Here is a 12,397-nt window from a genome sequence, read left to right on the forward strand (position 1 = left end):
GTTATTGCTCTTACACCTGTCATGATACTTGTTATACTACAAAATTACTTTTTTTGGGTGGGCTTAATGTTTATTGTGTAAATTTTTTTTGCACTAGCGTTTTTTTTTTTTTTTTTGTAATTTTCTTTTAGTAGGATAAGATTTGAGCCATAGGTTGAAAAAGTCTGTCTAGGACTCATTATAGATTCTAAGTAAATATGCACATCAGTATTTAATTTGGCTTCGTATTTGCTGCAGCTCATGATTATCTTTTTACAATTAGAAAAAAAAAAAAAATACTGTGATGATCCTGTTTATTATGTCAGTGGCATAAAGTTTCAATATTTACTACAAAACTCATTATAGTGACAGGCCTTTTTGTCCTTTTGCATACCTGCTGCTTGTGAGTGTATTTTTTTATAATTCAAATATTTATTCATACATCATAAAGTAAAACGGTACACAGTCCAAAAAAAAAACAAGATTTTGACAGTTGCAGACATGCACAAACTATAACTATACCACAGCTTCATCCCTCTCATGTACCCTCCCCAGCGTCTTCTCAAATGCAGCAATTTCTCCTCTCCTTCCACAATTTCCAGTACCTCTGACTTTATTATATACTTCATTGCACATGACTGGCAAGAACTAACAGTGCTGCATTGTACTAATCATGGCTCAAGGAAAATATAGCTGTCTAATCTTGTTCTTTTCTATCTAGGTTTGTCACAATAACACATTTTGAAGTGTAATGTATTGCTGAAGTAAATATAGACGATAAACGGTAATATTGAAACTAATTTATGCCACTGACTCAACAGCCCAGAGCAGATTTATACTACAAAACTATTCCATACCTACAATATTTAAAAAGAAAATCATGAGCTGCAATAAAAAAAAGCAGGAGAAAGAAACACTTAAGTACTTAGTTTGTCATTGAAATGATTAATTTAAACTTCTACAGCTGAAATCTTATCATATAGCCAAAAAATATCCCCAAATTTCCCAGTAGTGCAAAGAAAAAATCCCCACCATAAATACTGACCACAAAAAATATATTATTCCATCTAACTTGTATTGAATGGTAAGTCGATATAGTAATTATCATGACAGGTCTACTGCTGTCACCTTGTATGGATGTAGCTCTAGATCTATTGGTGCTGCCCTCTTGTGGCCATAGACTTGCACATTCAAATATATTCTTGATTGTTTAACGGTGCAGCTGCATGGCTCAAAATAGTTTGATTTAGAGATTTTTCCCCCTTAGGGATATGCACATTTAGTCCTCGCATAGTTCTTGTTCTTTACTTATCTCAATTTTATTTCTCCGCTAGGAATATGCCCTTATTTAGATAGCCAAACTTGGCTCACTGTCTTTTACTAGATAGTTTTAAAATAATTCTATGTAACTATTATCCAATGAGATGGTGTCTGCAAAGAGATCTGGCTATATTTTAATTGCACAGCAATGCATTATTAGAATAAGTTTGTTTTTTGTCTATTTGCTTTCAAAAAGTATTATATCTCAAATAGTTTGTGTCTTTTCATTTTAAATTCATGCATGTACAGTCACCCCTTTATACACATCACCACATTTTTAATGACAATGACAAACTCTCTTTGAGCTCTTTTTTATTTTTATTTTTTTTTACAATACAATTTTTGAATCATAGCTTGTTTAGTAAAAAGCTGGTCACGTTCCCATCCTATAGTGTTAAAATCCAGTTCGTAAAATGCAGCATATGCTTTGTGTAGAAGGCTGCTTTGCTGCATGGCTTGACAGAAGAATGGCTCTGCCAAATTGGTATTCATAATCTAAACCTTTTTGTGAAGAAACATTTTCTGCCCTTAAAAATACATTGCCCTTTATTGTTGCCATGACAACAGATGTAAAATTACTATGAGACTCAGGCGCCATTAAAACGAGCAGCTTTAATTCTACAGTAAGGCATACACTTCAAAATGGAGAATGCACACACTCCCTGGTAATTTTTTATTTATTTTTTAGTCTGTGATTGAAAAACAGATATGCATTCATCCATGTTGATAAGTTACTAAAAAGCTTTTCAGTATCATATCTGTGATAGTAGTCCTATGTTGCAGTAATATAGTTTTAAGATTTTGTGAACGTTTGATTTATCTCATCAACCTTTTAAAACAGACTTCAAGAGACCAGCCAAACAGCAGCTCCTGAACTTGAACAAATAGCCTTTTTTCCATAATAACTGCTGTAAAACTGTTCATGGATTAAGGGATTTAACAAGTATTTTTTACTCCTGAAATAACAAAATAACTTAATTTTTTTTAAAATTTATTTACAACATGGAATTACTCAAATGTGCATCTATAAAACAACTTCTTTAGGTAAGATTTTAAAGGAACAAGATTATTTATCTCATGGTAGAAAATATAAAAAACATCATAATATAACCGCCATGTTAATGGTAAAAGTCCTTATGTGTGGATACATGCAAACACACACTCGCTCGCCCGCTGCCTTGAGAGACAGACAGCAGACGTTTCCTCTGTGCTGCTCCTTATGGAGCTGTGCCAGCTCTGTCAGCAGAACCACGAGCCACTGCTATTTCAGAAATACTACTGTGTCCCGGCTAGTGCTGTCATGTTAGTACAATTTCAAACTATTTCAGTACTATGAGTGAAGCTCAAGAGTGATTTTGGTAACACAGAGTTATATGCAATGACAGTGAACAATGACTCTATTAAATGGCGAGCATTAAAAGTCAGCATTGTTTCCTTTCAGAAAATTAATTTTGAAAGCATTTTTTTTTGTTCATAATTAGACCAAATTTAGATATATATTATTTGTCTATTTATTTTTATGTCTTAATGATATGATATATACATTCAGTCTGCAGTGTAGGTTTTAAACTGGGTGCATTTCAGAACATGTTTTTAGAGGTCCACAGGTTTAAACCGATTTTATACATGATCATTTATACATGATAGGCTGGATTTTTCGCACTCAAGGACATTATTTAACCTAAATAATTCCATCCTTTCAGAGATTAAAATTGCCCCATTTGATTGCAATTAATCTTATGAGTAATCTGTAGCAGCCTGACAATAATGATTTTCAAGATTTAACATTTCTTTTTGTGGCCCTGTTTGCAGATTTTTATTTAACAGTGTAATAAAAATTCAAATGTTAAGACTTCATTTCCAACATTTAAGGTTTTTTTTTTCAATTGGATACTTTATTATCATTATAAAAAATATTAAAATAAATACAGTTGCGCACACTCTCAGGACAGTGTTAATAAATAAAATAAAACATAACATTTTGCCGAGGACGATGGTGTTAAATTGTAGTTCACACGATGTATTTAAGATGAAGATGAATAAAAGTTTATAGTACAATCTCTGGGCATGAAATACTTTAGCATTACATTAGTAGCATAAAATAGTTGGTAGCAGTACTAAATAATTTCTGGAGACATTTTGGTATATTGTGCTGTGTTAACTGTGTCGCTGTGAGTAGACCACATAAACCAGGGTGCAAACGCAGGTGTAGCTCCTCTGTGCAGTTTCTTTAGCTGTGCTCATGATTTAAGCGGCGCTGCAGAGTCCTTGTCAGCACTAAGTTTATAATCAGGATATATTGTGAGATCTGCAAGAAGTGACACGCATTTCTCGCATAAATTCCTCCTGCAGGGACAAGCTTCTGCACAGTCAGTACATTTGTTAATTTCATCTTTGTGTTGAGAATGGAAAAAAATCACACATCCAAAGCCTTTTCAATAAAGCACCCATCTGCAGCTGTTGTGTGTGTCAGCAACTTCTCTGCATCTTTCTGTATTTAGGGCCCCCACTCTGTTCTTTTAACACTATTTCACTTTTATGATACCCGCAAATAACTTGGACTGCAGTGTTTTGTAAATCAATATTGTCATTATTACAGCACTACTTATGTATAAGGTGGTTGGATGCACACCATATAATTGCGTAATTGTGTTCATGGGCATTTAGCTGAAAACTTTGTAAGAAAACTCCCGCACACTCTTCAGATTCACTTTTATTGATACGTTTTGACCCCTCTGACCTTCCTCATGTCCTTGGGCAGGTGCACTTGTGTGTGGTTGGTGATGTTCATTGAGGTTGAGCGGAAGAGAGCCTATTTTTTTTCTGTCATTTGATCTATTTATTTAAGACCGAGCCAGTAGACAAAGCAGTAATTACGTCAAAAACATAAAAAGCAGTTGTGTTTTTGAAAACCTATTTTGTCTGTAAGTGTACTCGGTCAAGATGTCCTCAAGCAGCATCTCTTTAGCTTATCTGGATCAAATTAAGTAAACACCTCCTCTTCACAGGTCTTTTGTGATCTGACAACTACTGGATTAATCAAAGAAAATAATCATCAGATTCATCATTACACACAGCCATACCAGAGATACACTGGGCTCCATTTGTGGTCTTGTGGGAGAAAAATATCCCAACATACTGAACACAAGTGCACATAACATCTGAAACATGGTTCAGTACAAGACATTTAACTGTGTCCCATGACCACATGATTGATATGATTTTAAACTAATTGTAACACTGCCCCCTGCAGGTGCCACTCTGAACATGCGTCCTGCCCCTCTGGCCCTGGAGGACATGGAATGGAGACAGACTCCGCCTCCTCTTGCCACAGGCCCTGGAGCCTTCCGCCTGCGCCGGGGCAGTCGCTTCACCTGGAGGAAGGAGTGTCTGGCCGTCATGGAGAGGTGAGGGGAATGGCCAACAGCAGGGTGTTCTGAGGGGGGTCACATGTGCATCTACTGCTAGATCATGAGTTATTCTAGTCATGGTTTAGTCCTGGTCAAGTACAGGTTTAGTTTTGCTTTAGCCTTGGTTCTATTTTGGTTTAGTCCTGCATGAGCCCTGGTTAAATCCTGATTGAGTCCTCAGTGCTCTGGTTTGGTTTAGTTAAGTTCTCGTAGCCTTAGTATTATCCTGTTTTTAATCCTGGTGGAAGTGTAGCTTAGTTATGATTCAGTGTTGCTTTAGTTTTAGTTTAGTCCTGTTTAAGTCCTGGTTTAGTCTTGGTTTTATCTTTTAGTTCTGATTTAGTCCTGGTTAATCCCTAATATAGTACTGATTGAGTCGAGGTTTAATCCTGGTTTTGTCCTGGTTTAATTTAGGTCCATGTTTAGTCTCAGTAATAGACCACAACAGTCACAACAGTCCAGGTTTGATCTTGGTTTAGTCCTAATATAGTATTGGTTAAGTCCTGGTTGACTCTTGATTTAGTTTTGGTTTAGTCCTAGTGTATTTTAGTTAGGTTCACGTTTGGTCTTAGTAAAATCTAGCATTTGTCATGCCGTAGTTTATTCCTTATAATCTAGGCTAATTTCACTTGAATATTGAACTTGGAAAGCCATATTTCTTCTAAGATGGTCCTTGACATGTCTGAGAACCAGCTTGTGTGCACATTCATAAACTTCGGCCGCTCTGTTGAGGACACTGTGGTATTTAATTAAAACAGTGTTGGTCTGTTGATATTTATAGCTACTTCAATGACAACCAGTATCCAGACGAGGCCAAGAGGGAGGAGATTGCCAACGCCTGCAACGCTGTCATCCAGAAACCAGGTACGACAACACAGGCTCAGCTGAAGTGAAGGTATTGTTTGATGAACATGTCACTGTATTATGTGGGTTTATTGTTAATGAGTTTGTGAATTAATTCCTAATAATGAGGTGATGACAAAAAAAGATTCTCTGCGATAGAACCTTTTGCCCGTAAATAATTATGTGGAAAAACTAGAGCACCCTGTCTTTTATATATAGCATATATTGTGTGTGTAAATCTCTCACTCGTAAAGTGAAATTGAAAGGCACTGTATCAGATTTTTTACTGTCTTAAAAATGAAATAGTTCTTGGCATCCTGAATTTTCACTGCGATGAGTTTATAAGCACTTTTCACAACTTTCAGAGGTCAGAGCGGAGTGTCGTCATGGTGCGAACAATAAAAACTCTGTACAATTAGATGCAGACAGCCAACAGAGGCCTTATTATGACTGTAAGAGCTGCTTTTACCATATATCTGTTCTAGGCCCAAACAAATGTGACCTTATTACGTAACAAAACGGGTATAGCTCCTTTAACTCTGCAAGGGAAATAACATGGATAGCCTTCAGATTATTACAATATAGCTCAATGTTTTGGGATTATGAAGCTTGAATGAAGTGATTTGAATGCATCTGTTCATTTGTGTTTCAGGGAAGAAGCTGTCTGATCTGGAGCGGGTCACCTCCCTGAAGGTTTACAACTGGTTTGCCAACCGCCGCAAAGAGATCAAGAGACGCGCCAACATTGGTAATGCTGCTTCTGTCCTCTACTTTACCACTACTACTTTTACTACTTTGTATCATGCATGGACCAGTTGAATTTTGTCAACAGGATAATGATCAAATAGTTATGTAGTTATGCTAAATTTGAATCTCAAGTACATATATTCTGTATTTATGGTTTTCAGGCAGTGTATTCTTTCCGGATTTTAAAGATTTTGTGTGGACCTGTCCCTCTTATGTGTTTAAATTTTGCAGCTCATTAAGATTTGTGTAATACTTGATACTTCTAACCTCGCACATTTCTGATGAATAGAAAAAAATATGATCTGATTATTGTGAGAGTCCTAACTATTCCGAAAGATATAGAGATAGTGTAGAAAATGTATTATCATTCACTAGATCTAATGATCCATTCTGTTCCTCCAAGAAGCCACAATCCTGGAGAGCCATGGGATCGATGTCCAGAGTCCAGGAGGCCACTCCAACAGCGATGACATCGACGGCAACGACTTCTCCGAACACGTCAGTACAGCTCTACATAAGAACTTACTGTGCTTGATTTTTTTTTTTTTTTTTTTTTACAAAATCGTGAACCACAAACAGATTTTCTGACAAGTATTAGACTAGATTAAAGTTTACGAATTCTGTTTAATAATTAGCATTCTGTTCAGAGTGCACATTGTAAACATCTCAACATTTGAGAAAAGACTGAAATATGAACTGATCAGCTACATGAATTTTATTGTGTCTACATGTTTGTGGTATAACAAGATTTTTCTATTAAAAGACAAGATATTCTGTTCTTTACAGAGGACATTATATTATCTAATAAGTTTGCGATATGAGAATTCCAACAAGATAATGCGCAGTCCTAGTTTGTGGATTTTTTTTTTTACTACATCATTTGAGTGTTTTAGATATTTAAGGCTTTATTAAGTGTCTAAAAATAACTCTTTAATCCTTTTTCATAATATTGTATTATATTAGGTGGAAACAGAAGTAATGGTGTTAATTGAATGTGTTTAGGCCTGTGACCTGCCATACTTTGACAAGAGACCTCTGAGCCGACCGTTTGGCATTTACCGACTGGAGCCCACCTCACCAACACAGGTACAAGCTCGACCCGCTCTGCACCTCGCCACAATGAGTAGAAAGACATTACGGGGTCATTTAATATTTCATTACATGTGTGGATTAACCTTTGTATAGTAACTTATTTTGTGTATTACTCCAGTTGTTATATAAAGAATATACTTGCACTTGAACCAAGTTTGCAAAGTGTAATGTGACTGTAGCTAATCTTAGACCAGCTTCATTGATCCATAAGGGAAGTGAAAGCATGATTTTTACTTTACTCTTAAATCTCGAGTTGAATACTTTGTGTCTTAAGCATTGAGGTGAATTTGTGTCTCTGTAAGAATGCGACACATATTTATTTTAAGATGTCTTCACTAGAACCAGCTGCTTCGGTCACATGATACTGGTATTCCTTTGCAGGTTGACAAGAGGTCTAGTAATCCATCTTTTAGTGACTGCAGGCATCTCTTAGTGACGTATTCTACCTCTCTGCAAACAGCTAACTATACATCCCTGTGTGACCTTGTACTGACAGTATGGAAAATGAGTTAAGTCCTTATAAGACCTGTCTTCTATAGATAGTACCTGGATGGGGCTTTAAGTACTGGAAAACTCCTCTGAAACGCAACACATGTGCCTGCTGTCTGTAACTTCATTCATCTGATCAGATAAACTTCTTTCAACTCTCTACCTGGTCTGCAATCTCTTCCTTCACGATTACAGGAAGTTACATGGATAGTTAATAAATGAATAAGTTACCGGTAAACATTGGTTGCTTGTTTGAAATGTAAAGAAACCTAAAATATAGATTATATGCAACAATGTAAAACTTGAAGGCCTGAGCGGATTCAGATTTGTTTACTGAAAATCTTCACAGATAAAATGTATAAATGTCAGGCGTTTACTTTTGACATTTGCAATCCCTTTCATTGTGTGTGACAAAGTGCTCAGTACACATCCAGCTACTGCCAGCGGAAGAAAAACAGTTTTTGAGTCAAACGTTTTGATTGGGGTAGCAGATTTTGAAAGTGGTTAAGAGAGGGTAATCTTTTGTTTATCCAAAGTGCAATGCAAAGGCTGTGACAAAAATCTATAGTATTTCCATAAGACTGTCATGATGTCAGTTTTCCCTGTCCTCCCGTGCTCTCTCCCCCTCCCCTACCTGTGTGTCTGGAGCTGGGTGGAGTGCCTGACTCCTCCCGTGCACACCTGGGGTGCATCAGCCTAATCACCACCACCTGCTGCTGAGTACAAGAAGGCTTGGCAGTCTACACTCGGTGCCAGACCGTCCGCGTGTAAAACGTGAATGTTTCTTGCTAAGCTTCGTTATATGGTACTTTCCTGCAAATGCTCATTTGGATTTATGCACCCTCCAGATTCCTGCCTCTACTCGCCCAGCTCCTGCCGCCACGTTCCAGTCCCGGTATCGCTTCCAGCTCGTCTTGTCTCCTGCTCGTCTCGTCTCCTGCTCGTCTCGTCTCCAGCTCGTCTCGTCTCCTGCTCGTCTCGTCTCCTGCTCGTCTCGTCTCCTGCTCGTCTCGTCTCCTGTCCGGTCCTGGTCTCTGGTTTGTCACCCGCTCCCCGCTCTGGTCTTCGTCTGCTCCGCCCGCCCTGGTACCGCACCTGCTTCTATCCCCGTCCTGGTCCTGTCCTGCCCGCCTCTACCTGCACCGCACCCGCCTGACCCGTCTCCCGCTCCCCGGTTCCTGTACCTGCTCTTGTGACCTGTTTAAAGACTGCATTTTCACCGCTGTAAATAAACACTGTTAAAACTGCTCTGGTCTGCATCCTTTGGTCCTATCCGCACCGTTACGACAGAACGGTCTGGCCACTATGGACCAAGCAGGCTCAGATCCGGACCAGACGCGCCGCCTCACGCACTCTCACCCCGAGGCGGTGCTGGGTCAGCATGAACAATCCATTCGAACTCTATTGGAGCTAAATCAGACATTGTCCCAGCAGGTGGCACAGCTTAACCACCAGGTGGCCGCGCTCCTCGTCACCCCGCCTGCTGCAGCTGGAGCGCCGCCACGCCTCCCGGAGCCGAGAGGCACGGATCCGGAGCCGTATGCTGGACAACCTCACCTCTGTCGCGGATTCCTGTTCCAGTGCGAGTTCATGTTCCAGCAATGCCCTTCTCGTTTCAGCTCGGGGGCCACCAAGATCCGATATATATGTGGATTACTCCGGGGCAGAGCTCTCCAGTGGGCAGAGGCGCGCCTAATGAAGACGTCTGTGGATAGCCTGGATTTTAATGAATTTGTGTCCACGTTTAAGCTGGTGTTTGACCACCCGCACTACCAGGACAATGCTGCCTCCCGGTTATTGACTCTCAGCCAGGGCTCCAGGACGGTAGCGGATTATTCCATTGAGTTCTGGACACATGCGGCGGAGCTGGACTGGACGGACAGCGCGCTGCGGGCTGTGTTTGTGCGGGGCCTGAACGAGACTTTGAAAGATGAATTGGTTTCCCGGGACGAACCCCCCGACCTGCGGACCCTCATCTCCCTCACTCACCGTATAGACAACCGCCTACGGGCTCGTCGCCGAGAGAGACGCCGGTCACCGGTCCCGCCGGAGCCACGCGCTGCCCCGCCCCCGCCGGATGAGCCCATGCAACTCGACAGGACCCTTGTGTCGGCCGAGGAGCGTCAACGGAGGCGTCGTCTGGCCGGGGCTTGCCTCTACTGCGGTGAGCGCGGACATTATGTGGTCACTTGCCCAGTTCGGCCAAAAGGGGGGGCCCACCAGTAGCACTGGGAGTACTGGTGGGCGAGCAACACATCCTGGACTCTTCTAATAGACTGCGGCTCAGCGCCACCCTGTGCGTTCGCACAGAGACCTTATGCGTTTCCGCCCTTATCGACTCCGGGGCTGAGAGGGACTTTATTGATGCCCAAGTCGCGGAGCAGCTCGGGGTCTACCTGGAGCCCCTCGAACGCCCCTTAAATGCCCAGGGGCTCAATGGACGTTTTCTGGGGCACATCACTCACATCACAGAACCTGTCACCGTGATTCTGTCCGGCAACCACCAAGAGAACCGTCAGTTTCATGTCCTGTCCTCCTCCGCTTCTCCTCTGGTCCTTGGTTACCCCTGGCTACGCGCCCACAACCCTGTTTTCGATTGGGCCAGGGGCGGAGTTTCGGGCTGGAGTCCCGATTGCCACGCCAAGTGCCTTCGGTCCGCCCTCCCTCCGGCCGGGAGGTCCGTTCCTGTCGCTGATCCGTCCCCAGACACCCCCAATCTGTCCTCGGTGCCTGCTGAATATCACGACCTGGGGGAGGTTTTTAGCAAGAGCAAGGCCCTCTCTTTACCGCCCCACCGCCCATATGACTGCGCCATTGACCTCCTGCCGGGTGCCCCACTACCATCTAGCAGGCTATATAACCTGTCTAAACCTGAACGCGAGTCAATGGAGGACTATATCCGTGGGTCCCTGGCTGCCGGAATCATCCGCCCGTCCACTTCACCCGTGGGAGCGGGGTTCTTCTTTGTGGCTAAGAAGGACAAATCCCTGCGGCCTTGCATTGATTACCGGGGTCTGAACAATATAACTGTAAAGAATAAATACCCGCTTCCCTTACTGGACTCGGCATTTACGCCCCTCCACGGTGCGACCATCTTCTCCAAGTTGGATTTGCGGAATGCGTACCACCTGGTGCGCATCAGGGAGGGAGACGAATGGAAGACGGCCTTCAAGACACCCCTGGGACATTTCGAATACTTGGTTATGCCCTTCGGTCTCACCAACGCCCCTGCCGTATTCCAAGCCCTCATCAACGATGTGCTCCGTGATTTCCTTAACCGATTCGTCTTTGTTTACTTGGATGACATCTTGATTTTCTCGCGGTCCCCCCAGGAGCATCATCAGCACGTTCGCCAGGTTCTCCAGCGCCTCCTCGAGAATAAACTGTTCGTGAAAGCTGAGAAATGCGAGTTTCACGCAGAGGAGGTCAGCTTTTTGGGCTTCATTGTGGGGCGGGGCCAAGTAAGAGCTGACCCTGAAAAGATCCAGGCTGTCACTGAGTGGCCCGTTCCTACCAGCCGGAGACAGCTCCAGAGATTTATCGGCTTTGCCAATTTTTATAGACGTTTCATCCGGGATTTTAGTAGGGTTATCTCGCCCTTAACTAAACTCACCTCTCCTGCTTTGCAGTTTGCCTGGTCTCCTGAGGCGCAGACAGCCTTCGAGAAGCTTAAGAGACTATTTACCTCCGCTCCCATCCTGCACCAGCCCGACCCTTCACGGCAATTCATCGTGGAGGTCGACGCCTCCGACTCGGGAGTGGGGGCCGTGCTTTCGCAGAGGTTCGACCCCCACAACCGCCTCTGTCCCTGCGCCTTCTTTTCCCGGCGATTGTCCTCGGCCGAGGTCAATTATGACGTGGGGGATCGGGAGCTCCTTGCCGTAAAGCTGGCCTTGGAGGAGTGGCGCCACTGGCTCGAAGGGGCGGAGCAACCATTCATCGTCTGGACCGACCATAAAAACTTGGAGTACATCCAGTCCGCCAGGCGCCTCAATCCCCGTCAAGCTCGTTGGTCCCTCTTCTTCAGCCGCTTCAACTTTCTCCTCACCTACCGCCCCGGATCTCGGAACGTCAAACCAGATGCCCTCTCCCGCCAGTTCGCCCTGGAGGATAGCCCGGTCACCGCAGAAACAATTATCCCCTCCTCGTGTGTGGTGGCCGCGGTCCATTGGGATATCGAGGACACCGTCCGAGAGGCCCAGACCAACGACCCCGACCCAGGTAACGGCCCTCCAGATAAACTGTTTGTTCCCGATTCTGTCCGGTCTCAGGTGCTCCAGTGGGTCCATGCCTCCCGTTTCGCCTGCCATCCTGGTGCCGGTCGCTCTCTCTCCCTCCTCAGGAGACGCTTCTGGTGGCCCACGATGGACACAGACACCCGGGCTTATGTCGCCGCCTGCCAGGTATGTGCTCGGGCCAAGGCCTCCCACTCACCCCCTTCTGGTCTCTTGCATCCTCTCCCAGTTCCTCGTCGCCCTTGGTCCCACATCGCCTTGGACTTCGTGACGGGCCTTCCC

At 43.3% G+C, this 12,397-nt stretch overlaps 1 protein-coding gene across 4 annotated transcripts in view; it reads left to right on the forward strand.

Annotated features, from left to right (window-relative positions):
* hmbox1b (homeobox containing 1 b) overlaps positions 1-12,397 on the forward strand; it is a 32,064-nt gene that overhangs the window by 13,710 nt on the left and 5,957 nt on the right. For 2 of the 4 annotated variants that reach the window (XM_055232244.1, XM_033990834.2), the window contains exons 5-9: positions 4,553-4,706; positions 5,491-5,573; positions 6,205-6,300; positions 6,703-6,797; positions 7,302-7,385. In XM_055232244.1, coding sequence (XP_055088219.1) covers positions 4,553-4,706; positions 5,491-5,573; positions 6,205-6,300; positions 6,703-6,797; positions 7,302-7,385 — 512 coding nt within the window. The remainder of the gene's footprint in view (positions 1-4,552; positions 4,707-5,490; positions 5,574-6,204; positions 6,301-6,702; positions 6,798-7,301; positions 7,386-12,397) is intronic. The other 2 variants (XM_055232245.1, XM_033990835.2) reach the window with 1 other exon arrangement.

This window comes from Periophthalmus magnuspinnatus, chromosome 24, assembly GCF_009829125.3.
Source record: "Periophthalmus magnuspinnatus isolate fPerMag1 chromosome 24, fPerMag1.2.pri, whole genome shotgun sequence".
Classification (NCBI taxonomy): domain Eukaryota; kingdom Metazoa; phylum Chordata; class Actinopteri; order Gobiiformes; family Gobiidae; genus Periophthalmus; species Periophthalmus magnuspinnatus.